Below are 26,309 nucleotides of genomic sequence, written 5' to 3'. Positions count from 1 at the left end.
AGTTAACGATACAATTGATGGATCCGTTACTAGTTTGGCCGATGAAAGATACCAGTTGCGGGTATTTTTCTTTTCCATTTTTGAGCGGGTTACACAACAAGGCTGAATACACATCATAGTCGAAAAATTGTTGACGGTCTGACTGGTCGCCTCTTCTATGGAGGCTGTCGTAATGTTCCGGATCGTCGTCTCTTTTTATTCCTGAAAAGAGGTCAGTAGTTATAAGAGCTCTTATCAGGGAACAAATTGTACCAAACCAGGTAGTGGCCAGGTCGTCCTCGTGGAGTTCTTCCATTTTGTCTTCGTCGTATTGTGGATCCAGTATGCTCTTAAGTTTCGCATACACATGATACTCTACCTTCTCGTGCGATCCATCTCTTCCTTTTTTCCCGCCACGGTGCGCCAAAAAGTGTTGCCAACACGGGTCGCAGAACTCACAGGCACAGTCCACACAATACCAGACCTGGGCACGATTGCGGGTACAACCTATACCGCGGCTCTCGCAGTCGTTCATCGGCCGTTGCATGGTCTTGGAAAGTCCTTAGGCGGTCGTGAAAGAGACAAGGTCGTTAGGAAGTTGCGGGGAAGTCATTGCGGCAAAGATTACCTATGCCAATGTTCAGCCTCACGCGGGCGCCGTGCTAAGCTGCATATCCATCCAATCGAGACTATGCGGTAAGTGCACCTATGAAGCTTGCTGCTGCATGTGGAATCGAAACCAGGCGAATCGAAGTGCATGCCGTCAGCCACACAATCGTCCATTACCGGCAACTCCGCCACTTGTATTGACCGGTCGCCAGAGTGAAGCGACACGATGGCGAGCAGGCGAACCGTGTCGCGTGCGTCACTGCATCATCGCGATACGACGAGTACTGATCGCCAGCCTGATATCTCATTGCAAGATTGTAGGGTTGTTAGAAACGAGTAGCATGTAAGCATCGTGGTGGATGCTGGACGGCGGTGGCACATCTAAGGCAACTGCGCACAGACCATGCCTGCCCGCCTGCCCAACCTGATCGATGCAGAGCGCCACTGCGTCTACTCTTTCGTCTTCCGGCTACCTAGGTACCCAGATGCAACCTCGTGTTAGCAAAAGCTCGCGAAATAAGCGAAGACTACAGCATGGCTGGCGAACCGATAACTCCGTTGCAGGCGCGCTCTTTGTTGCGCGTTGTAAGTAAAGAGTCGCGCAGACAAGACAGCCTTGCAAACAAGCCCGCCATCTAACGCAGTGTGCGACATGCAGTCGCTTGGGTCGCGGATACAACATGTGAAGAAAGCGCAACGCAAAGAAACTCGATGCTGTTGGTCGCGTTGCGCCGAAGAAGAAGAAGAAAGTTGAGGTGGGGGCGCGCCAGCTCCGCAAGCGGCAGAGGAGCTTGAAGGCGGTCTGCTTCCACCATGCCTCTGGACGCTGTCGTCCAGTCTCTTCACAAACACCAAAATTTACCTACCAACGCCCGACTCAGTACAAAACTGCCATCATGCCTTCCATGGCGAGCTCCATCCACCCCGACTTCCGCGACGATGTCACCTCAGCGGAAGCCCATGCCGTGGACCGGGAAACAGAACGTCTAATCCATCAACAACTAGCTGCGGACAACGCAAGTGGCCGTGAAAGATACATTCAGCTCGCCAAAGAGATGCTGCGTATTAGACTGCGCGCCTACAAGCCCGAGTCACCACCCGTTGCTGGTGCGTGGTGCCTGATCGGATCAGCACATCTCAAGGCCTCTCAGCTGCAGGAAGCAAAGGAAGCCACTGAGAAGAGTCTGGAAATATATGCCGCAGGAAACGATGCCGAGAAAGAAAACTCCGCGGCATTGGCGAGGGAACAGTTGGGTTTGATCTTTGAAGGCTTGGGCCAGATCTCCGATGCTAAGAAAATTCGACTGCAAGGTGCGAGTGACGGAACGATGGTGTGTTCGAGTCCACGGGTACGTTGATCATGGTGAAGCATGAAGCGATTCTTCTAACAGGCTTGTGTAGTGTCCCTATGCACATTACGCGTTCCGCGTGCAGAACGAGGGCCGCCCTGGGCTCTTCAAGTTGGCTGAACTGAATGCGTGTGGTGCATGCAATTCGGCATTCTACTGCGAACGGCAATGTCAACTGCAGGACTGGAAGAGACACAAAGTTCCTTGTAAGAGATATACGGCTGCTCAGGTAGACTAGAAGCACAACACTACCACGTAATCTTCGATCCATCGGATGACATCATCTTATGTTGTACTAACACGCAGTCATTGCTGGAATCGTTGTCAACTCATCTATACCCTCGTAGAAGTTTGGCAATACCGTAGTGTACGTAGCCATCGCCTCTCTGCTGAATCCTCTCTTGCTCTCTAGGCCAAAATGAGCCTATGAGGACCTCACAATTTAGGGCACGGACGAAATTACGCTCAATTATCTCGCATTCACCTGATATGCTTTATCGAATTGGCGATAATTCGGCACTCAATTAATCGAAGGTCACCACCAAATTGACGGTCACTTAACCGACGGTCACCGAGCCTCATAAGCTACTACCGAACCTTGATAACACTACATCATCCAACATTAGACCACTATTGATAACTTTCGCTCGCGCAACACCGATCTTCTCCAGCACAACAAATCCAGAGACAGCCATGGTAAGTAGCGATGTCTCTTTCTTAATCACCGAGGCTAATATAACGAACAGGCCAAAACACGTCAACCGCTGAGCTTCGACGGAAAATGGATGGCGATGGCAAAGTCCAAAGACGACGAAGTCATCTCAGTAACCTACTCCGCGACTTACCGCAACGCTGCTGGTAATCGAGTGCATTTGAGCGACATCGACTTCAATACCATCAGCCCGGAGATTGCCGAGCAAGGCGACCGAGACGGGCTAACAACTACCAACCTCACCCGCACCGCATTCAAGGTTTGGGAGCAACTTGGCCTCGACATACCCTCATGGGATGAGGTCCAAGAACTCGACAGCAACAAAGTCTCCCATGCGACGAAGACCGACCGTTCCGATCGCCCGGACCTCAAGCGACGACGCAACGCCAACGCCGACGAGATCATCGATCTGCAGGCCAGCAACAAGAAGCAGCACATGAACACCGCTTCCACCCATTTGAGCGCCGAAACCAAAGTCGCAGCCCAATCTGCCTTTCGAGACATAAACACGCCAATGACGGAACAGCAAATCGCCGACTTCCAACAGATGGCGGCCGAAGAGCATAAGTACGGCGAAGCCCCTACTCTCGCAACCATCAACGACGCTCGGCAGTGGACTGCAGACACCAATACTGATCCGCACGAGGCACCCGCGTTCGACTATCACAGGCTAGTCGGAAGCCGTTCTACCGAGGCACAGGAGGGAGATGTTGAGCAGGACGCCATGATCAAGAAGCAGGAGCTTGAGGTGGTTGAGAGCAAGGTTGACGCCGGTGAAGAGCTCGGTGGCGAGCGTAGTGGACATGACAACGGTCAGGCGGACGATGAGGTTGGAGAAGAGGATGCTGACGATGAGCTCGTGACTGTAAATTGGGGATTTGGGGAGCGTCGAGTGCCAAAGGTGGATGCGTATATCGAGGAGATAGGCCCTGAATTCTGGTTCCATGCTCTGGATGTTCTCGGTGATCGCCTGCACGAGTTACTGGAGCAATGAAGAAGTTAGTACGGCCAAAAGCGGTTAGCGATATGAAGTGGGCAGAGAAGGCATGGTAACTTTGGGAGCGTTAGATACGAAGCGATGGTCGCTCCAGATGGTATGGACTTTGCGCTTATCGCACGCACAGGAATGATGCGTTCTTTTACATTTAGCTCTTAGATACTAACTGTTACATGAGCGCAACATATACTTTTATTGGCGGGTCGCTGCTACATAATACCACGTGAAGTGCAATGACTGTTACTCACGATAATTTACTCTAGAGTTTTTCGTGGCATTCTCCAGCGACACGTTAAAGATGAACAATATCATGTATACTTTAACTACATCGCTAGAAATTCACATGCTTCTGCTGCCTTTAATGTATACGTTAGAGCTGCCTAGTAAACGTGCTTGCTAACATTCTAAGGTTAATGTCGCCTCTAGGCTATCGCGAGGCAAGCGCTCTGGAGATGCCGTCTCCAAGAGAAAGCTCGATGAGTAAGACCGAGCTCGTGAACATTTCCCCGTAGCGTGGAGGCATTCGCAGTGTTCTACAGCAACCGACGATTGCTGCACAAGAGTATGTACACCTCAACAGCATTTCTGGATATATGCATGCTGTTGCTACCTGTGATACATACCTCAAAGATACTCAACGGTTGCTACTGCTGAAATTTTGGTGCTGTTGTCGTCTGCCGGCTACCACAAGGTAAGAGCCCTACGCAACGACGTATCTGCTCTTAGATAGGAAATTGCACCTCAACCCTCCACCGAAAGTGCCAACAACCTTACCGTGGATGCAGCAGTCGCACAAACGTGACTGCCCGACCCACATCTACAGTGTAGTAAATCCCATCCTCGCACCCTTTCTTCTCTTCTCCAGCTACCACACACAGGAGATTAGGTACGCAACCCCACCCCATCCACCCTATCTTTCTACCAAAATCACTTTCACTAACAAACCTACGTCTAGCTGTCTCCTAACCATGTCCGACTGCACTACCTTCGCCACGCGCGTTTTCGACGCCTTCGTGGCACACATGATCACGGCCGTTTTGGCCATTGCGCTGCTCCGCTGGGTGGGCTACGAGATGCCGTGGGAGAGGCGGGAGACCTCGGAGGGAGAGGAGGGAGGTGTTGGCGGCGTTTGAGGGGCGGATGAATGGTGTTATTGAGAAGTATGTTTAGTGCGGATATTGATGTACGTAGTTGAGTTTCTTTTCCTTTGTTCGTCTTTCCTTTCCAATAGTCTTTTTTTCTGTTATAGTTAGCTAGCAGCTTTATTATCTAGGGAGTATTTTATGGGCCTTGTCCCCCACCTCCCCGCGGTTAGGCCTGGGGCCACTCCTGGTGATGAGAGGGAGTGGTGCGGACGGGGGTATTCTTATTCATTGTTGGAAGAGGCTGCGCTTGGAGACGTTTGCGAGAGGTTTGCTCGTCACAGCTCACAGCTCACAGCCGGTTTACCGAAGACGTCCAGAATACGCTATCCGCAACTTGATCTACGAAGGCGTTGTATACCTTAACTAGACCTGAGCCACTTGTATCGGCTTCGCGAATTCGACATGTCGTCTCTAAGTATTATGATAGTCGAGACAACTTCCTCCTCGCGAGGCTATGTCGTCGTCAAAACGGTTCTTGGTACTGGCCCACTCTTCGCTGAATAAGGCGACCCTGAACCTTGGTTCTACCAGCGCACTCTTGGCAGAAGCACAACATCCCTCTTCTACCTCTTCAGTCTCACTCTAACCTCCCTTGATTATACCTCAACATCGCCATTATGCCGATCTTCGATCTGGGCCGTCTAGGTCGCTTCCAGATATCCTATCTTCCGCCATCAGACACACCGCAAGGAGAGCAGCAAGACATACCATCAGTCCCGCCACCTGAGTACACGGAGATCGCTGAAAGCGAGATCAAGTACCACGCTCCATCGCAAGCACAACCACCAGAATGCAAGACCGAACAAATCCGTCGCTTTCTCATCGAAATCGTTGCAATAACCTTCAACGCGGACTTCGACTCGCTAAACGCAGCCTTATACAAGATCCCCGTACCAGACAACACAAACACAATACTTTGCGACTCTGAGCGCGCAGACCTGGTGGCTCAATCCGATCTTGTGCGCAAGGTGCATAGACACTTCCTCCACAACACCAAGACTCATATATCGCAACAAGACGAGAGAGCCATCTGCTCCACCATAACCCTCGCCGTCGCCCCCCTCCGCGTCGCACTCCCCCTAACCTCCTACCAAAGTACACTCCCGCACTTCACTCTAGACATGATAGGGTGGTACGGCGAAGAAACGCGACATCCATCTGGCACACGCTGGACGAGCACGCTCCCCGGACACTGGGATACAAACTCTCTGGGGTATTGCGATCAAGAACAGGTTATATTGTGCATGAGGTCGCTTTTCCATATTATCAAGGACATTGCTCCGAACGACAAGGTGCACGACGTGCTAAGGGAAGCATGGGACACTTGTCGGCGACGCGGTGGGTGGCCGATGGACACGCTGCTGGGCGACTCGAAGATGTGTTGGCCCTTGAGGAAGGGGTACCATCATATGGGGGATGCGTTGAGGGATATGCCGCTATTGGGGCCTTGGGTCGTCGTTGGGGAGTCGAACGAAGCACACTGGATTAGCTCTGCTACTTCCAAGTACTCCATATCACCCTTCGTTCGCACCATGGGAGTAGTCTCTACGAACGGCATGTAAAACAATGAAAACCTTCGTTAGTACCAGACATGTCTCGCCATCAACCTGCGACTGCCGAGTTCCGAAGGAGTGTTGCGGTGTGGAGAGTTTGGTAAGGGTGGGTCACGGGAGGCGATCGACGCATTGTGGCTCGGCCCCCAGCCACAATGCAGAATGACATCATGCTGGCTGTACCTGCAGCAACCAACACCACCAATTTGACCGCAAACCTGCTGTCTAGCCCCGTGCGAAACGCGGCAAGCGTGTTTCCACTATTGCCATCGCCGTGCCATCTTTCCCGACCCGTCTGCCTCTTCTCTTCTCCTCAGTCCTCTGCATTTCTTTGTATTCCCTTTAGTCTGTCGCTTCGACTCTAATTTCCCTATACGCGACGACCACGCGAGCACCCCTTGGTCTTCAGCCCCTGCCACCACAACAACACCACCACGATGGTGCACCAACGCGCATCCCAGCGGGCTCTCCTGCTGAGCGCGACACTCGGCCTCGCCAATGCATTCGCGCTGCCAGAGCCGACAGCTGTCCCCGCCAAGGTCGAGGTGCGCGCGCCTGTTGTGACTCCCGCGGCGATCCGATTCGTAGGGCGGCACAGCTACGTGGAGAAGAGGAACATCATCGACGACATCAAGAGCGGCGTGGATAACTACGCAGCCTCGATAGGCAGCGTGCTGGGGACTGACCTGCCCAGCTTCTTCACAGAGGGTAAGCAAACGCCTGCATGGCAAGCTTCGCACTAGTAAGGCTTGTGCTGACTCTTTCTCTCTAGGCATCCCCGGCTGGTTCGAAGGCCTCCCCACCGGCAAAGAAGTCCTGTCCAGCCTCGGCATCGGCGACGACGACCTGGCTGCGAAGCCCACTGAGGTCCTCAACATCCCTCCCTATGCCAACTGGACCGACCAGGGCTGGAACGTGCGCTTCCACGGCAATGTGTACAAGTTCCCGGATATCAGCCAGGACAAGGTCGACGACCTGGCCAACGTCTTCCTCATCGACACCAGCGTTGCCGAGCTGCCCGACAACCAGAAGGAGCAGGCACGCAACCTGACGCGCTCCATTTTCATCGTCCAGCAAGGCGACGTCAATGTCTCCATGTCGCTCGAGCCCGCGCCCATGCAGGGCGGCGACGGCGAGCCCGGCGGCGGCAACTCCATCGAAGCCCCCGGCGGCGTCCAGAACCTCACTCTCCCCTACGAGACCACGGAACTCGGCGACTTCGACGTCTTCGTCCCCATCCAATCCAACGGCCTCATCCCCGGCAACGAAACCAACAACGTCCAGCGCCTCAACGTCTACACCAACGGCACCAACAGCGGCAACGCCACCGCCTTCCTCGTCCCCTCCGAGGGCATAACCTTCATCTCCGACATCGACGACATCCTGCGCGTAACCAAGATCTACGACCCCAAAGAAGGTCTCCTGAACTCCTTCGCCCGCCCCTTCACCCCCTGGATGAACATGCCGGATATCTACGCAAACTGGTCCCGCACCCTCCCCAACAACACTCACTTCCACTACCTGACCACGACCCCCGAGCAAGCCACCCGTCTGTACATGGACTTTATCTACAAAACCTACCCCGGCGGCTCCTTCGATACCCGGCCCCTCAACTTCTCAGACATATCCGCTACCCTCTCCATCCGCAAATTCCTCCTCACCAAAGTCTTCGAGACGTTTCCCACGCGCAAATTCGTCCTTGTGGCCGATACTTCAAACAGCGATGTCATGAAAGCGTATCCTGAACTCGCTCACGATTACCCCAACCAAGTCCAATGCATTTTCCTGCGGAATACTTCGGCTACGGATTCAGACATGTGGTTCCCGTACAACACCGAGGGTTTCAAGGGATTGAACAACAGGAGTTATATGTTCTTCCGTGAGCCGAATGATCTTGCTGGTTTGGACATTGTTAATGGACAGTGTTTGAATGAGAGTATTCCGCAGAATGTTACGTTTTCGCGCCAAGCGGAGATTCTGGGGATTCATGGGGATAGCGCGGGTGGGAAGTTGCAGAGCGGGGCGACGATTAGCTTTGTTGTGGCGTTATTTGCGGCTGTTGCGCTGAGTTTGTAGGGGATGATGGTGGTTTGAGATGATTGTACATGAAGCGTGGTGTTTGTTGGGTTTTGGATTTACATAATTTGGGGTTTTTCTGGCATAGCGGCATGGTCCGCGTTGGTTTTGGGTACTTCTTGTGCATAGCATTTTCTATCTATCACTAGGGCAATTATCAGATTGTTTTGTGACGGTTGAGTCTGGACTGTTTGTGTGTGAGCGAGCACTTTTCCTCGTCCATGCGCAAACAGACCAGACTCAATCGGCACATTCTTATCCACACGACTTCCCCTCTCGCTCTACCATCCACGTCGATATACGTAACAACTTCCTCGATCCACATCGACGCACACTCCCATGCCAGCTACCCATCCTCAATCCAACTTCTCTCTCTCTCACACCCTTCCCTCACCACCCCATCCTCCTCCCCCTGTCCCGCCGATAATCATCCCTCTCCCTACCCACATTCAACCTATGAAACCAACACACCAGCTCCACCCGATCATCCCCCCGTTGGTCCAGTTTCGACCTACTGCCATACAGGCATCTAGGTAATGTTGGCTTCTTCCTGTTGATGAATTTGTTCCATGACTCGTCCCATATCTGGTCGAGATTGGGATGGCAGCGTTCGTTTTGCTTCTTTTTACGTTTTCCTGAAGGGCGAACGTGGGTGCGCAGGAACTGGAAAGGGTTGTCGGGGGTGGCTAGGTCTAGGGCGGTGATTGTGGGGGAGATGGCGTATGGGGTGATGGGAATGTTCTCTGCGTTTGGGTATGTGTCTTCATATTGGGAGATGGAGGAGGGAGATGAGGAGTGAGAATAGGTTGTGAGAGGGGGTGAAGAAGAAGAGGATGGAGTTGATGATGATGACGAAGATGAAGATGTAGAAGAACATGTGCTTTCGGGTGTGTGAGGGCGAGATAGCTGGGTTGTTGAGACAAGCTCACGGAGGACCCGGTAGTATTTTAAGCGGTTGGCGCTCTCAGCAGGGAGTCGGTTGCTTTTGGGATCGATGTCGTGGATGACGATGGGCTGGTCTTTGTTGTAGATTATCATCACGGGTTTGTAACAGAATGTGACTATGTAGTCTCCCCATCGAGACGTGGGCCTGGCTACGCCGTCCATTGTTGAGAGTGTTTATAAGATACGTCAAATAATAGATATGCTTTCTGCTTCATTTTGGGCATCTTCGGGGTTATTGTATTGTCGAGCAAACGCATTCTCAAAGACATTGGTTTGGCAAGAACGCTGTTGATACATTGCGATTGATGCTTCTAGAAGCCTTGAGATTTGTTCTTGGGCACTTTGAGAGACAAGTGAAATGTAGAAGTGAGATATCAGGGTATACATGTATCATCTCATCTGAATGCGACGAGCGCTCGCGGTAATTGTATCGTCGACATTTATGTCATCCATGAAACAATTTTGGACTACGATGACTGACTACAAGTACTCAACGAAACACTCCATCACATACTCCTTCACTGCCCCCATCTCTCTGTCTTCTTGTCCTCCATCACCTTCATCCCGTGAAACTTACACACCTTGCCCACGGCCGTTTTGGCCTTCAGCGTCTGCATCTGCGTCCGTTCCTGAGCCTGATCCAGTGTCTGCATCCTTGTTGAGGGCGAGATGAGTGCGTATGTATTCTAAGTATTCGCTGTATTTGTGTAGGTCCAGTGCTTCAGTTTTCCTCGTGATAGCTAGGGAGAGGTAGTTCAGGCGAACGAATGGGTGGCAAGGACTGCGCGGAGGTAGCGAGACAGAATGGGAGCGATTGGCTCTGCGCTGCGGAAGAGTTGAACTGCGCGGGCGGAAGAAGCTGATAGACTGAGGTTGTGGTTGAGTAGGCGAGTGTTGAACGCCATTGCTTTGCTGGTGGATTAAACTGATGGTATGAGGCTGGTTTGCGTCGTTGGCCTGCGTGGAAGAGTTGGCGAGCTCAGTGAGCTGAGAGTCTGCTGCGTCGGTGTTTGAGGGCATGACATTGGCTTCGTGGTGGAAATGATGGCTTTTGGAGGGCGGTTGTGGGCTTTTGGAAGATACCTTGAACGGGTGATGTTGCTTTCTGCTTCCTATTGAGCCGTGTGGTAGGCAATATACAATCTGGTGAATGGAAGTCTAAGATATTGGATTGACAAGGACTTTGCTGGGAGTGATACATTGTAAGTCATGTCTCCAGTTCTTAGGTAGGGGTGGGACCGGAAACAATGCTGTCCGGGTTGTGAGACATTTTGAACATCTTCTCATTGTCTTACTCTGAGCTCGACGAGCGTACTGAGCCGCAACATACGATACCTGCGCGCGATCTATACAGCCTCCATTCGGAATCCAACAGAAGCAGGGCTGTCTCACTTCATACCCTCCCCCTCAAACCGCCTCGCAACCTCCAAAACCTCAGCATCCAACCTCGCACCCCCCAAAAACGTAACACTAAACGGCAAAACCCCCTCATCCCCCTCCTTCCCACTCAACTCCTTCACCGAATAAGTCCCCACCGGCACCGCCACACCACAAAGATCCAGCACATTCCCACAATGCGTAAACTCACCCAGAATACTATTCTTCTTAATCGGATCCGCCAGCACCTCATCTATGCGCCAGTGCGTCGGCGTCGTCGGTACAACGACGACATCAACACCAGATGCAGAGTACGCGAAGACTTTCTCTGCTTGTCGGGTGTAAAGGGCTTGGGCCTGCAGGTCGCGGTAAGCGTCTACGGCTGAGCTCTTCCGCGCGACGACGGCGTCCATGAGTTGTGCTGTTACGGGGTGGAGGGCTGAACGGTTTTTCTCGAGGAAGTTGTCTGGAAGGGAGGCGAGGCGTTCGGATACGAAGGTGCCGTCGTAGAGTAGTTGACCGGCTTTTTGGAAGGGCGACCAGTCGATTGGTGTGAGGACGCCGCCGATGGCTTGTAATCTCGAGATCGTTTCGTTGAACATGCGGCGGGCTGGTGGTGAGCAGATAGCTAGTGCTTCGGGTGGCGGAATGCCGAATTTGAAACTGCGTGATTGGGGGCCGATGCTGTTGATGTGGCGTTCGAAGACCATCTCTGGTTTCGCGTATGGGTCGAGTTCGTCGTGACCTTCCAGTATTTGCCAAAGGGTTCGCGCGTCGGAAACGGTTTTTGTGGAGAGCGCAATACAGTCGAGCGACAGGCATGCTGGTGTGATGCCCCGGAAGGAGATGGTGCCTCGTGTGGGTTTGTATCCGACGATACCGTTGAAGCCAGCGGGTACTCTGCCTGACCCGGCTGTGTCGGTTGCGAGTGAGAAGGAAACGAGATTCGCTCCTACCGATACTGTGCTGCCGCTGCTTGATCCGCCGCTGATGTAGTTTTTGTGGTATACTGAGTGTGGGATTCCGTATGGGCTGCGACATCCTACGAGGCCGGTTGCAAGTTGATCTAGATTGGCTTTTCCTATGAATAAGGCACCTTCGGCGATGACTTTGTCGTATACTGGAGCGGAGGTTGAGGGTACGTGCGCAAGTGGTGGACATGCGGTTGTGGTGGGAAGACCAGCGATGTCGATGCTGTCTTTGACGCTGAAGGGGACGCCAAACAGGGGCGGAAGTGCGTTTCGGTCGGGGTAAGTCGATGCTAACTTCCTTGCAGCGTCTAGAGCTGCCTCGCGTGGCTGTAAATGTATCCAGACTGCCGGGTCTATCTCCTTGTATGCTTCAATCTTTTCGTAGATCGCCTCAACAACGGTAATGGGTGACAGCCCCTTCTTGTACGCTCGCTGTAAAGCGGATATTGTGAGGTCGCCATCAAAAGTCGGTGGTGTTTGAGGAGGCGTCGAGTTGGCGACCGGCCCCTTGCTTAACAATGGCGAAAGGGCGTCTAGTAAAGGCTGCAAGCTACCAACGTATCCGAAAAGGCCCTGCGACCAATGTATCATATCCAGCGTGGACTTCTTGAAGCAAGCATCGTTGTATCCACTGGTAGCTTCCTCAATACCACAGCATTCGAAACCGCGGTCATTGGCTTCCCGAATAGTAGTAGCAAAGCAACACTCTGTAGTGACGCCAGAGACAATGAGATGTGTAATTGCTCGCGCTTTGAGCTGATGCAGGATAGTCGTGTTCCAGAACGAGCCTTTGCCAGGTTTGTCGATGACAACCTCTCCAGGAATTGGCTTCAGCTCATCGATGATGTCGTGTCCGTATTCTCCTCGTGTGAGCAGGCGGCCAAGTTCGCCCTTGTCGCCGATGACTAGTTTGTGCTGCGTGTTGCCCGGCGCAGCTTCTTGTCTGATCAACTTTGACGATGGGCAGTCGGAGAGATCTGGTTTGTGGCCTTCGCGAGTGTGGAACACAGTCATGCCAGCACCCCGACATGCTTCTAATAGCTTCTTCGTTGGCGCGATGGATGCTTGGACCGCCTCCAGATTTCCGCCTTGGATTTCGCCGAAACCTTTTGTGAGAAGGAAGTCGCGTTGCATATCGATTATGAGTAACGCAGTGCGCTCCAGAGGGAAAGAGAACGCGTATGGCTTCGCGTCGAAAGAGAGCATTGTGCCATTGGGTGAGGTGTTTGCCATCGTTCGTGATGATGTGGTCATTCAAAGGTTGGGCAGTTGGGAGGTTGTGTATGGGCAGACGCGCTCATGTAGGAAAACAACAAACACTGGAGTTCATCAGCGAACGACGACGCGCCATATCTACGTTCGATAGCGACTCCATCGGATGAACGTGGGGACTCCAACGCTGGCCGCGAATGGAGTATGCAGCTGGCCTACGGGCCTACGGGCGGGATTTGGAGGTGCCCAGGTGTCTTATCGGTATCGGGTGGCGCTAGCACCAGATCGGTCTAGCTCGGCTCTCCGATGAGCAATCTCCATCATGCCCAGCGCCCAACCCTCTCTCATCCCCGTCGACACATCCAGATTGTGGCTAATACTTACCTTGATAATGATGCCGGACCATGTTCGTCTCCGCATGCACCCCGCCATGTCATCAGCGACTATCTCCGAGCCAGGAGCCGATATGGCTATCAAGCTAGAGGCGATCTTGATACGGAGATGTACATAGCTATCACGGCACGAAGACCAAGACTCTAGAGCTTGATAAAGGTTCGATACAGTTCTTTTGCATTCGACTTTTTCGACTTCACCGTACTGTCTTCAACCATGTCTGTGCTCAAAGCGAGGCTTGCACCTCATCTTCATCTGAGGGTACCTTTCGAAAGCGGCAAGTATGGCTCGCGCTGGTCGAACAAAGGTTTGTCTCTGGAAGGCATTCATGTGTAAGGAAATTGAGCTAATCGTCGCGTCAATATTAGATCTTGATCCTGTGCCACCAGAACAGCGTACCTGGGGTGGTCTCGACTATTGGGCGTACTGGTGCTCCGACATGCTTGCACCTCCTCTGGCGTCTACCGTGAGCAGTGTCATGGCCCTAGGTTTCACAGCGAGAGAGACAATCCCAATCGTCTTCTTCGGATTCGCCATTTGCAGCGTTGTCATAACCCTCACTGGCAAAATGGGTGCCACATACAATGTGTCCTTTCCCGTTATCATCCGAAGCGTCTTCGGCATGTATGGCTCGTTCCCCGCCATTTGCATTCGAGCTTTCGTCGCCATGATGTGGGCTGCTATTCTCACAGTCCAGGCGAGCAACTTCCTGCAACGCTGCCTTGAGGCGATATGGCCAAGCTTCATTACCTTTCCGAATCATCTGCCGGAGAGCGCTGGAATAGACTGTAAGACTGGTTCCTCTCTAAATACCATTGCGCGGCACTAATTCTTTTAGCGGCTGGCTTGCTTTGCTTGTTCTTGTACTGGTTTCTGCAGACTGCACTCGCCCTCATGCCAATCTCAAAGTTGCGCGTCCTCTTTTGGATCAAGGGTATCGTTGTGCCGCCAACATTCTTCGCTCTCTTTCTTTGGGCCGTTATAGTGACGAAAGGGTGAGTGATCTGTTCAAGCCCGGGGCGATGGACGATGCTAACTAAAGATGCAGTGGCGGTCCGCTCATCAAAGGAAAGGTGGAGATTACTTCAACGTACATGAACACCACCTACTCAGTGCTCACCGGCCTCAACGCTGTAGTCGGACTTTTCTCCTCTTTGGCCGTCAACATGCCTGATTTCGGCAGGTTCTCCAAGAATCAGCTCGCTGGCTACCATCAGTTCCTCGCCCTCCCCATCATTGGAACATTGGGCGCACTCACACCGATCTTCGTCACCGATGCCCATTCGTACTTATGGGGCGAATTCGAGTGGTATATGCCAACCGTTATTGCGAAGTTCGACTCTCGAGCTGCAAAGTTCTTCGTATCCGCCAGCTTTCTCCTCGCGACGATCGGCAACCAGATCGCAGCAGACACCTACCCGTTCGCGAACGATGTAGCTGGCATGCTACCGAAGTACATCAACATCTTCCGAGCTACAATTATCATTTCCGTCTTTTGCATCATATCAACGCCATGGAACATCATCAAGAATGCATCGGGTCTGCTCTCATTTTTGAGCGGTTACTCATGCCTCATGGGTCCTCTCGCAGGTACCATGGTCAGCGACTACTACCTCGTCAAGAAATGCAAACTGGATGTCGATCAGCTCTACACCCACCGCGGCATCTACTGGTACAATGGAGGATGGAACTGGAGGGCATATGTGTCTTTCGTTGTAGGGTTCGCTCCCCTCCTTCCGGGTTTTGCGAAGAGCATCGACAACGATCTAGACATCGGTGGCGCATGGAAAGTCTATACATTTGCGTGGATCTTTGGGTTCTTCCTTTCACTGTTTACGCATTACGTTGTATGTACATACATTTCGCCGGCGACAGAATCGTTAGTAGAATGCGCGGTGTATCCGCCGCAAAAGGGTGAGGTGGTCGCGCCGGTTCTTGAGGGCGAAGAGTTGTCGAACAAGGAAACTCTTGTGGCGAAGGAGAAGGAAATGGCTAATATGGCTTAACCAATACCGCGCTAAGTACTCAATCTTGACAAACAATGCTTCTCTTTGCCTTCTACAGATGATGTCGCGGACGAGATGCGAAGCTCTTGTGTTCTTTTAGGGATGCCGCTGATTAATTTCCGCCTGGTCTGTGCTTCCACGGGCTGGGCCACCTCGGCTTTCTCTCGTCCAATGTGCTCTTCACCCCCAAACCTCCCTGCCGGGGGACCAACTCAACGCACATGGCACACACGTCATCAGCGCCATCAAAAAACCAGTAGCTATGTTCAACACGCGCCAACCAGGAATGGTAGTGTGATACTATTCATTCATGGAGAAAGCACCATCATCAGCCATCTCGCGAAGTCGTCACGCGGACGCGTTCCACGTATCGCGATTTCATCAACAACATACTGGGGTTATCCGTCTGCTACTGAGACGGACATATACTGCGTGCTGAGATGCAAGCATGAACTTTACGCCTGGTGAGAACTCGCCGCCAAACTACCACTTCCCGCGTGTATCCAACGTCCACACTACGAAGCCAAAATCGCGACGTCCATGCGATCCCTGTCGGCGCCGGAAGTCACGATGCGAAATATCAGACAGCGGACCACCATGCGTTCTTTGTCAATTCCATGATCAAGAATGCACCTTCAACGAAAACCCGCTACCACGGAAGAGGCGTGCCGTGGCTGCCAACGAAGTCTCTGAGCCTACTGAAACCACCCGTGGCCAAGTACCTCTTGCGAACGATTACAGGAGTAACACTGTCCAATCTACATCACCTCAGGATACTACAGCCAGAATCCGACAGGATCCGCCAATCGATGACTACGCAAATCTACACGGCCCTTCGCTCCTGAAGAAGACGCTGGGCCTGCAAACTGGCAGGCACAGCCGTCTTGTCGGCTCGACTTCAGAGTATGAACGTCTTTTATTGGCACTTGAACCAGTTCAATCCGCTGGCGGTGCTGATGCTTTGGCAGGCCATCCAAAGTTACGAAAAGTAGATGACACCCATGCAACGACATTCGTCTCATCACCCGATGCCGGCACGCTCAACAGTCAAGGCGATATTCCGGATCTCGACGCCATAGAGATAGCTGTAGCACCACATGGCGCTGCGTTGATACGTCTCTTCTTCCGGATCGTACATCCTAGCTTCCCGATTCTGCACAAGAAAGTGTTCCTTGAGAAGTATGAGCGGACTCATCGAGAGTTCTCGCCGCCGCTGTTAGCTGCAGTTTATCTCCTGGCCCTCAACTGGTGGACGTATTCCAGCGAGCTAGCACTACAGTCGAAGCCAGACGTTTCGCATCTAGAGTCCCTTACGATGAGATCGTTCAGCAACATCATCCACAGGCCTAAGCTCTCGACTATACAGGCAGGGCTGCTGCTTCTTCAGCGACCAGATGGCAACAGCTGGGCACTGACATGTCAGTTGGTGGGACTAGCGCAGGATATGGGACTCCAACTTGACTGTACGACGTGGCATATCCCAGCCTGGGAGTGCGGTCTTCGTAAACGTCTGGCGTGGGCTGTATTCATGCAGGATAAATGGGGTGCGCTGGTGCACGGTCGCCCCTCGCACATCACGCCGATGGATTGGGATGTACAGCCTCTAACTGTTGACGACTTCCCAGAGAGCGCGGCTGATGAGGATGACGAAGACGGCAGTACTGAAGTGGAAAAAGGTCGAATTTTGTTCTGCTACATGGTAGAGCTTACACAGATCTTGGCACAGATACTATCGACTTTCTATACGCTAAAAGCCGAGCGCGACTTCGCCAGTCGTGCGCACGAAGGCGTACGGTCGCTGCTTAATGCAGCAAAGCCTTTGCAGCTCACCCTACGTCAATGGTATGCCAACATGCCGGCTGCGCTTAAGGTGCAGGATATAGCTGCAAGAAAGCTATCCAGCGTCGGCTATCTTCATCTTGGCTACTACGCAGTCGAAATGACGCTTCACCGACGTATCATTCGCTCTTTGTCTCCAGCAGACGACCTTGAACTCCACACTATATGCCGACAAGCAGCGCAGATTCGACTCACATCTGCCATGAGCTTCGTGCAATCTCTCCGACCCGAACACTTCCAGTCCTTTTGGTATTCTTCGTCCACCTACAACTTCATACTCATCGGCTCTTTCATCTCGCTTCTCTGGGTGACATCTTCCAACAGGGAAGAGGCAGCGAGATACCGGGCTCACCTAGATCAGTATAGATGGATCATACGCCTCTCGAGCAAATCAGCGGATTTTCTCGAAAGAGCCCTAGTGTCACTGGACGTCTCATCTAGTGCGCTGATGAAAGCCATCCCCGGCGATGCCGGCTCGCCCAGTACAGCGATTGGTCGGCAGTCCAGCATGGGATCAAGTCGCGAAAACGGTGCGCTTGTCCCTGCGAGCAACATGCCCGTGTCTCTTTCTTCAACCCCGTCCGCTACCCAATTCGATGGAGGAACATACAATACATCGCTGTCAGGGACCGCCCTCGTTGATCACTCGTGGTTTGATGCGATACACGAGAGCGACTTCGGCAATGCGTACAATGGCCATGGCCTAACTTCGCCTGGGCAGTCGGACGTGCCATGAGGCGCGATCAACTGCAGCATTGTAGGATCAATCATGACACTGCAACAGCTGTCGACAGGCTAGATTTACGCAAACTATGGCGTAAACCGTTGCAGAGCGCGCAAGTCAACTTTCATCCACGATGGTCTTGGCTGCTCTTTGCTAGGGCCTTTTTGGAATCTGCAGCTGCGAATCGTGCCAGTGTTCCATTTTGATTTACTTCCAAGGTCGGTTAGGCCGTCCTGTCATACTGTCACTTCCTCGTAGATAGGGCAATCTTATCGACAGTCATAGCTGATTCTCTTACATTGCAATCGCGTGATGCACCGTATCACGAGCCATTGATACTTCATACACTATCCTAGTATGATATTCTCATCGAACTGAGCAGCCTGATCCCATGCGTCCTTCGAGATTCTAGCAACACCCAGCCTCTCGAATACGCCTGGTTTTCCGTCGACTGGGATGATGCAAAGCGCATCAACTTCGGGAATTCCGGAGCCGCGGAATTGACCATGTTCACCATAGGAGATACCGATGAAATCCAAGCCACCAGGTTCGCCCTGGGGTAATTGCCGAGGCCAGTGGTCGAAAGTCATGTCGCCTAAGATGATGTCCTCTGTATCATTTGTAGTGCCCAACGGTATCAGATATCTTAACGCCTTGTTGCACTCTTGAGCGTGGCATGATACACGAAATTGCGCTCTTTGTGCTTTGATGTACAGATATGGGTCAAGGTGTTCCGGTTCGACTAGCTCCGGGGAGGCCTTTTTGCTGCATCTCTCGCTAGTTATCTGATGGTTCTGCAGACAGATACCGCATTGCGCATAGATAACGATGGTTACTTCAAGCTCTCTGGCCTCAGGTCTACCACTAAGCCAGTGACTGCCGAGAGGTGTGCTGCTAATTGCTTGACAATTATGTCGCCAAGCCATCCATGACCAGCTGGGCATAACAAATGACCCATCTGGGCGTAGCAACATCCTTCTCTCCAAGATATTCCTATCTGAGCTCCACAAGAGTGCGCGTGAAAACTTACACAATGGGTGACCAAATAGTAATCCTGTGTTGGCTTTCCGCTGAAGTTTATCTAGGCTCGTGTAGTAGTTGATGACCCCTGAGAACGCTTTTATAGAATCTTGGTCGTACGATAATGCGCGAGGGGCGAAACTTCTTGCCGCCAGTGAGTATTCGAGCCAGTATGGTTCCCATTCACTCGGCGAGGCTTGACACAGGGTTGGCACGAGGCCTCGCATTCTGACTGACAGATTGATACTGAGCTTGAAGCCAAAATCTGAACCCTCTTCTGAGAAGTCCTCCACACATTTGAGACAAATGCGATCGTCGATTATCAACGCCCGTCGAGAAAAAAAGCCTTCTTGTAGTGTCCAAGCCCGCGAACGCCATGGTAAGGCAGCAACGGCTGCCAGTTGAGGCTCTTCAACAATGCCAAGCACGAAGTTTGGATAGTTTATGACTTTTCCAGGTGGAGTGCGGTCAGTTGAATGGGTATTGTAGCCAGTGATGCCGCCGTTCGCGTTGTCCTTGTTTGCTACCACGATGGTCACGAAAGCATTGGCATAGATCAGATGCATTCGGTCCAGATAGAAGGAGAGATTGGGATCGTTCTGAATCAGGCAGAGACAGTCCACCCATAGGTAGCGGACGTCTAAGTCTGCGGTGAGACGTATAGCATCTCTAATAGTCTGCGGAACAGTAGCGACATTTGATCCGGATGACAGGCTTCGGGGTTTTTGAAGCTCCTCCATGTTTCCAGAGGTTAAGTTGGTAGACTTGACGTTACCCCAAACGTAGCTTAGAGCTATATAGCGCACATTCGAGACGGGCTTCAGAGTAATGCACTCCTCGACTACATCGATGAGATAGAGCGACATGTCCAACTCGTTGGCGGGATCAGACCGACAGACTTCATGCTCGCCCTCGCATGTATGCAGCCACGATTTGATAAGTACTATGGGGAGAATTTTGGCCTCGTTATAAGTGGCCAAATCGGGTCGAAGTCGCATAGGATAGTCCGAGCGCGGTAACAGGTAACTGTCGTGATATTGCACGCGGTTGAATTTCCAGGATATCTCGACGCATGCTGACGATATTTCTCCCCTGTGAGGCTCAAGGAAGTGGTCCCCTTCAATCCTGAGTGTGATATTGCACATTTCGGTGCCCATGGGGCCCATTTCTTTGAGTATATTGAGAATATCTCTGCATGATGGGCAGGTCGTGTCTGGCTTGATGTCGGCTGCATCAGCTTTCAACGGAAGAACCAGGTAGTTTCGGTCACCGTGTCTGGACGCTATATTCGGAATGTCGTTGAGAGATCGATCCACATGTAAGCACTCTTCGCAATACAAAGCGTCCGCCCCCGGTGATCCTCGAATGTTCGATGGCGCAATATCAACATTCTCCTCCATACCCACGATAGTCGGTAGTTCGCAGGACAGAACTGAATGGGTTGCTGTAGTTCAGTTCATAGTGGTATCCGTAGAGTAGCAAGTCGGATTGTGATTGAGAAGGCTACAAAGAGAGTGTTGTGTAGAATGCCCCGCCATCATTGCTGCCTACGCCAAGGGAGGCGCATCTCGTCAGGCAGGTACTTCCGACCTATCATCCATCTGAACGCCTGATGTCGCACTCCAGAACAGTGTGGCAGAATCGAGTTACGCTGATGAGCAATGGATTATACTGCTGTATGTGAGAGCCGTTTATCGAAGCGCAGCTTCAATACCAGTGAGCGTATGCCCTTGCTGTCTAGAAACATACTAGGTACCCAGGTATTTATTGAACTCGCGCATCGTAGATCAAGCAGCTGTTGCTATTCGAGGGGGAAGCCTCATCTCTGTTCGCGCAACACACGAAACCCCCTCAAGTATGCCTCCAGCTCCAGAACATTCCGCCGAACTCATCCCACAGCACACCACATCACACCACCACACCACCTCACCCATCCAGACCCTCCAACCCCCAGCCTCCCATCCCAGCCTCCCCAAACCAGCCAACTAAGCACAACAGCCCCGCATCTAGACCCTACCTTCACCAGCTCCCTCCCCAAAATGAGGGGTAAACAGCCCAAAGCCCAAGTAAAGCAGTCGCAAGCCTGCTGCAGCACCGCCGATCCCATACCGCATGCATACGGACCGATAACACACCTGCACGCTATCTAAAGCGAGATCCAACCGCCATCCATTCGACGCCCGATTCTGTTGGGAAGTATGAACGGCTTTGAACCACCGTTTAGGTGTTTATAGAGCGATGCGATGCGTTTTGGTGGGTGTGTCGCGTGTGGTGTTGCTTATTGCGTTTGTGGGGGAGAGCGGTGGGTGACGTCATGAGCACGTTGTTTGGTGGAACGGAAACGTGCTCCAGGGAGCGTGGTTAAGGTGTGGCATCCACGTTGTCGCGAACGTTATCGGTATCGCTATCTAGACCTCATCCGAAGGGGCCGGGAGGCGGAAGCAAAGGATATCCCCGCTTTCCAACGTTGGAAAGACGCGGTTTGAAGTCATCAAGATTATTAAACAGAGCGATCGCGCGTCAGCGTTGCGGTGCGGAGAGAGAACCCACGAAAAAGCACGCTGCGCGAAAGAACCATGGGGATGCAGGGACCGCGCGCCAGCATGTCGCCAAAAGTTCCAATTGGACGGGAAGGGCTCTACCGGCCAAACGCCCCGGTACGCTTACGAAGGTTTATTTCGGGATGATAAAACAAAGTGCACGAGAAGCATTGCGTGAACGGCAAATATTACGTCGTCAAACCACGCGACACGGGACGGGACAAACAGCAGTAGCAATGACAGTGATGATGCGTGATAAAGTGATCATGATTTCATAAAACTAACTATACAGAGATCGGGTCGGGAACCTAGCAGTTCCATCGACTTGATGCAATGATTGCATCAAAGGGGGGGTATCTGTTTTTCTGATTTGAGCACTTCATTTCAGAACCATTGCGCCAATTGCCTGTCCAAAAAAGCAAACGCCGCTCGCAAAACACAAGAGAGCAAAATCGCGATCGTGATCATCGTAACCCTCACGTCATTGCACCATGAGAAACCTTACATGGTGCGGACGTGCGTCAAAGCATGGGCCTAAGCCCATGTCTTGGAAGTGTTGAGACCGAGCTCGAGATGCTGTGCGATGGCATCGGCAAAGTCGCCGCCAGCGTTGGAGGAGTGACGGCGGCGCTCGCGACGTATTTGGTGCTCGGCTTCCATGAGGCGGCCTTGGACCCAGGCGCGCTGCTTCTCGTCGTTGCGGATGCAATCTGTGTTCATGAGCTCGGTGAGGGTAGCGACGATTTGCTGGTTGATCACGGCGAGCTTGTGGGATTCTTCCGTGTGCATGTCGTCGACACTGTTGCGCGGGGTAGAACTGGTCCTGGAGCTGACGGCGACGGGGTCACTGGCTGCGGGGAAGGGCGTGGAGTACTTGGGTGAGGACTCGGGTGAAGATGAGAGAGACTGAAACTCTGGCGACGATGCTGCCATGGGGGCGTTGAACGGAATTTCCATGGCCATACGGCGTTGGAGAGCTTCCTTTTGGGCGGAGAGGAGCATGTACTTCTGCATCGACTCGTTCTGATAGACATGTTAGTATGTGTAAAGGAAGGAAGCACTTCGGAGGAACTCACTCTACATAAAGTGGGTCGCGACATGGGAGCCATGGTGTAGTCTGATATGGTGTTGCTTGGTGTTGGTATCGTTTAACGTGGAGAGAGATTTGATTCCTGCTGATGTGGGGTTGTCGGGTTACTGATAGAAATACCAGTTGACAATGCCAAGAGCGTTGGTGCTAGGAGATCGGCGGAGCCCCAGAAGTGTGGGTACGAAAAAGTTCTTGGTGGTGGACCAGAGTGGAGTGATGGTGATAAGGTGATGCTACTGCGACGACTCGGTGATGGTTGACGCTTAAGTATCGAGGCCGGTGATGTCGACAGAATATTCCAGAGTTTGACGGATTCGCAAATGCGGTCTCCTGAGTCTGGGGATTTGCTCGCAACTTAAACAGTTTGTGATGGGGCCGCGCATTCACATTCCCGGAATAGGCCATGACGTGCGATTAACACACCTGCACCGAAACACAGCGCGGCTGAATCCGTCCTTCCGCGGTCACTGTGTCGAGACGCCTTTGAGTAACGGGGCCCGTTTCGCAGAACCCTGTTGGGATAGCCAGGGGTTGGGGCGTAGTCCAGCTGTGATTGGCGGAGTCAGCCCCCTTGCTGATCCTCCTGCTTCCCCGAAAGGTAAACTAAGCGATATAACGTCACTGGTAAGAACCTGAATGTAGGGCCATGGCGCAGGATCGTGATCCAGTAACAGGATCGCACATGAAAGGTCTTGAAGCAGTCGATGGCACATGGTACCTGCATTATCGTGAGTAATTTTGCCTGCAGACTCTTACCCTTCACTTGTGGGTAACTTGTGGGTAATGCGAATTCTCTGCCCTCCATCACAATGCCATGATGCTGCCGGAAATGCCATGGTGACACAGTATGACGTTTCGCTTGATCCAAAATTATGTCTGAGTCAATTCGGCGCAGGCCGAGGCGGCGCGGAGACATCCTGCGACGTCACTTTTGCATGGTGTTGACATTGGGCAACTTTGCTGCTCGGGCGGCTTCACACTGCAGCACTATCATAGATGTGGCTTTTTTGGAGACATCCCGAATGATGATTAGGCACTGCATTTGACTGCTTCCAATTGTCCATCAACGTGTCTAGAGGCCAAAAGTCAGGCTTAGCACGAAAAATCAGGTTTCGACGCCACATTAGTGGCTCAGTCCCACGTGTATCCGGGTTTCCGCTTGGGTGTGACGTCCCTGTGCAAGCCTCAAACCCCAACCATGGGCATAACAGGGCTGTTGGAAATTCGATCGTCGTTTCTAGCGTATCAGGACCCCGTAAAGGTTCCACGACAAGGCTTCCAGAACAGACCCTTGATCCTTCACACCGCAGGGAAGTGTCACGCTGGAGTGCCACGTTGGTGACAGAACGCTCGTGGGATTCGTGTAAATTGTGGACGATACCGCCTAATCATGACAACGGGAACAAGACCTTGGCTTATCGTCGCCCTGGCGCGCCGCGATTGCACCCAACATTCAGGTATTCGCATGTCCTCGAGTAAGCGTCATGTCGGAGCGACATACTCCGCATGATACGCGTACGGCACAAACACCTCACTGCCTGGTCGGGGTTGGTCTTAGAAGATCGAGGGCCTGACCGCGCAGATCATACGGCGTCGTCAATCGACGCCCGGTCGCTGCAGAAGGGATTGACCGAAAAGCAAGCGTGTACCGGCATTCAGCGGATGTACATGAAAGTGATGCGACGTGTTGCGAGACATGAGAGCGGTGTGGTACAGGCGTGTCACTCTTCAGTAGAGTGTCGATCTGACCAGAAGCCTTTGCCGTAGCTAACGAGGATCTCTTGTCCACGTCCGATGCCCTTCGCTCTCTTTCCGCTTTTGCCAGCGCTGAGCACGAAGACTCCGACTCTTTTCTCCACCTTCCCGTTCCCGATGTCTACAAATATGTCGCGAAACTCGGCGACCGGTGCGGCAGCGACGCCTCGGTAGTCGTTGATGAAGCGTGCTTCGTTGCCCATTTTGGATGCATCAACGCCGATGCCTAGTTCGCGGTCGAGTGAGAGGTCGTAGTCGGATGCTTCATCAATGTCAGTCTGATCGTGGACATAGCCCAAGTACGGCAAAATGAACGAGTCTGGTGGCAGATGCTGGTTAGCATAAAGCGCGTGCTGTCCATGTGCAGGATGCGCAGAGTCCGTGACGGGTGTGATTTTGACGTTCGAGTATGGCCCATTCGGCTTGTAAACCTGTGTATCGGGTGGTAGATCGGACTTTGGCGATATAAGTGCGCTAACTTTGTCTCTACAAAGCTTCTTGGAATATGAAGGTGCATGAAGGTAGATGGTTTGCCCATCCCATCCCTTCGGCACAGTGCCAGATGATTTTGGCATCTTGCTATCGAATTCGATAGAGTTGCGCAGCTTTCATCTAATCCAGGCAGGCAGTCGTTCCTTCGCGTGGGTCGAGACGACAAGCTTAGTCCCTCTCGGGAAAGTGCGAGAAGCTCGCGACAAAGATGTGGGATCTCTGTCTATTGTGCCTTGCGGTGATGCATAGTACGGGATTGTGCAGCGAGGTGGTGAGGTGAAGTTGTTGTGTTAGCAAAGTCAAAGGCAGTGTGGTACCGAGGGGCTCTTGCCCGACCGGCAACACTTCGGCGGGACGGGCTAGAAGCGACAAGAACACCCACTCTCGCTCACCGTAGCACTCACTAACACCACACTACGCCTCGTCCTTTATCGACGCGACGCTCTCTAGCTCTGCGCGGAAATGATCACTATTTGTGGGATATGATAACGCGGAAGGATCGGGATTCTTCGTGTTGAGCAGCGCGTCATTCGTTCTCCGACGAAACACCTGCGCCCAAGTAGGTGCCGCGCTTAATGCGTGACATGCGACTACCATTGTGGCGCTCACTAAGCTCATGCGCCTCTCCTGAGGAATGTCGGATGCGAGATTGCGTTACGGCTGTTGCAAGGAACACTGTGGGTGGATGACTCTCGCAAGAAGAGCCCCCGTATGACAAGAGCTGAGACAGAGCTGAAAGCTGGCCAACCATCAAGATCACAACAGCTGCGGCAACAGCTTTCCGCTACATCTCGATGGCTACAATAGTTCGCAACACTGGACGGGCTGTCGGCCCTTCGCTGGATCTAGTCGAGGTCTAGATGCAAGGGCAATGCAGGAACCCGCACGTCCCCAGTCCATCGTGAACCAACGACCTCGCCAGCATCAGACCGGTCCAATCTGGCCCTTCTCCTATCAGCGAAGCTATTTTTGCTCAGACGCGGGGATTGCTCCAGATACTGTCACGATTACCCATCTCCACTCTGATCGGGATTCCAGTGCCTCTGGCAAGGAGCCCCTAATCGTCGCTCTGTTCAGGTGTTCTTTGTCACAGTCAGCGGCTCGGCGCCAATGCCAGCTGCCAGTGTGTCTTACACCTCGATACAGTCGCGCGGCTTCTTCTCTGCTCAGAGCTGACATGCAGGTGCGGATCACGAACCGGAGATAAGTACCTACCGGGCGATTGAACATGTTCCGCGTGCACAAATCGAACGCTTGCGGCAAAAGCAGCTAGAATGACGGGCGATGTGTTGGGGCGGCAAGGCCCCTTGGCAGGGGAAATTGTCAACCTCATTTCGTTTCTGCACGCAATCCGCCTTTTGATTGGCCCGCTCGAGTTCCATCAATAAACAGCTCACAACGGCCCATGTCGAAGCTTTCCACAGGTTCCCCTATTCCGTACTATGCCAGGCACAGTCCACCAAACGGCGCCACCGGCACGCCAGAGCCCTCGCGATACTGCCAACCGAATGCAACTACGCCAATG

General features: G+C 52.6%; 9 protein-coding genes across 9 annotated transcripts; 5 read left to right on the top strand and 4 right to left on the bottom strand.

The window, feature by feature from the left end:
* Nucleotides 1-1,484: 1,484 nt before the first annotated feature.
* Nucleotides 1,485-3,643, top strand: J4E78_010405 (uncharacterized protein; the record flags this gene model as incomplete). Its single annotated transcript, XM_049370983.1, has 2 exons — nucleotides 1,485-1,919; nucleotides 2,684-3,643. 2 exons carry the CDS (start codon nucleotides 1,485-1,487, stop codon nucleotides 3,641-3,643), a joined length of 1,395 nt encoding a protein of 464 aa, XP_049217333.1.
* Nucleotides 3,644-5,408: 1,765 nt separating this feature from the next.
* J4E78_010404 (uncharacterized protein) lies at nucleotides 5,409-6,353 on the top strand (the record flags this gene model as incomplete). The annotated part of the gene is made up of 1 exon (XM_049370982.1): nucleotides 5,409-6,353. One exon carries the CDS (start codon nucleotides 5,409-5,411, stop codon nucleotides 6,351-6,353), a length of 945 nt encoding a protein of 314 aa, XP_049217332.1.
* Nucleotides 6,354-6,781: 428 nt separating this feature from the next.
* J4E78_010403 (uncharacterized protein) lies at nucleotides 6,782-8,420 on the top strand (the record flags this gene model as incomplete). The annotated part of the gene is made up of 2 exons (XM_049370981.1): nucleotides 6,782-7,052; nucleotides 7,117-8,420. 2 exons carry the CDS (start codon nucleotides 6,782-6,784, stop codon nucleotides 8,418-8,420), a joined length of 1,575 nt encoding a protein of 524 aa, XP_049217331.1.
* Nucleotides 8,421-10,753: 2,333 nt separating this feature from the next.
* On the bottom strand, nucleotides 10,754-12,967 carry J4E78_010402 (uncharacterized protein; the record flags this gene model as incomplete). Its single annotated transcript, XM_049370980.1, has 1 exon — nucleotides 10,754-12,967. One exon carries the CDS (start codon nucleotides 12,965-12,967, stop codon nucleotides 10,754-10,756), a length of 2,214 nt encoding a protein of 737 aa, XP_049217330.1.
* Nucleotides 12,968-13,534: 567 nt separating this feature from the next.
* Nucleotides 13,535-15,324, top strand: J4E78_010401 (uncharacterized protein; the record flags this gene model as incomplete). Its single annotated transcript, XM_049370979.1, has 4 exons — nucleotides 13,535-13,625; nucleotides 13,687-14,106; nucleotides 14,157-14,313; nucleotides 14,367-15,324. 4 exons carry the CDS (start codon nucleotides 13,535-13,537, stop codon nucleotides 15,322-15,324), a joined length of 1,626 nt encoding a protein of 541 aa, XP_049217329.1.
* Nucleotides 15,325-15,772: 448 nt separating this feature from the next.
* Nucleotides 15,773-17,899, top strand: J4E78_010400 (uncharacterized protein; the record flags this gene model as incomplete). Its single annotated transcript, XM_049370978.1, has 1 exon — nucleotides 15,773-17,899. One exon carries the CDS (start codon nucleotides 15,773-15,775, stop codon nucleotides 17,897-17,899), a length of 2,127 nt encoding a protein of 708 aa, XP_049217328.1.
* Nucleotides 17,900-18,234: 335 nt separating this feature from the next.
* On the bottom strand, nucleotides 18,235-20,073 carry J4E78_010399 (uncharacterized protein; the record flags this gene model as incomplete). Its single annotated transcript, XM_049370977.1, has 2 exons — nucleotides 18,235-18,482; nucleotides 18,918-20,073. The coding sequence occupies 2 exons, from the start codon at nucleotides 20,071-20,073 to the stop codon at nucleotides 18,235-18,237; spliced, it is 1,404 nt and encodes a 467-aa protein (XP_049217327.1).
* A 1,908-nt stretch (nucleotides 20,074-21,981) lies between these two features.
* Nucleotides 21,982-22,556, bottom strand: J4E78_010398 (uncharacterized protein; the record flags this gene model as incomplete). Its single annotated transcript, XM_049370976.1, has 2 exons — nucleotides 21,982-22,470; nucleotides 22,524-22,556. 2 exons carry the CDS (start codon nucleotides 22,554-22,556, stop codon nucleotides 21,982-21,984), a joined length of 522 nt encoding a protein of 173 aa, XP_049217326.1.
* A 1,702-nt stretch (nucleotides 22,557-24,258) lies between these two features.
* Nucleotides 24,259-24,867, bottom strand: J4E78_010397 (uncharacterized protein; the record flags this gene model as incomplete). The annotated part of the gene is made up of 1 exon (XM_049370975.1): nucleotides 24,259-24,867. One exon carries the CDS (start codon nucleotides 24,865-24,867, stop codon nucleotides 24,259-24,261), a length of 609 nt encoding a protein of 202 aa, XP_049217325.1.
* Nucleotides 24,868-26,309: the final 1,442 nt, after the last annotated feature.

The sequence above is a fragment of the Alternaria triticimaculans genome (genome assembly GCF_023758025.1).
Source record: "Alternaria triticimaculans strain BMP 0046 chromosome Unknown scaffold_31, whole genome shotgun sequence".
Classification (NCBI taxonomy): Eukaryota; Fungi; Ascomycota; class Dothideomycetes; order Pleosporales; family Pleosporaceae; genus Alternaria; species Alternaria triticimaculans.
Note: the sequence above shows the minus strand (reverse complement) of the source record. Positions and strands in the feature narration are given on the sequence as shown.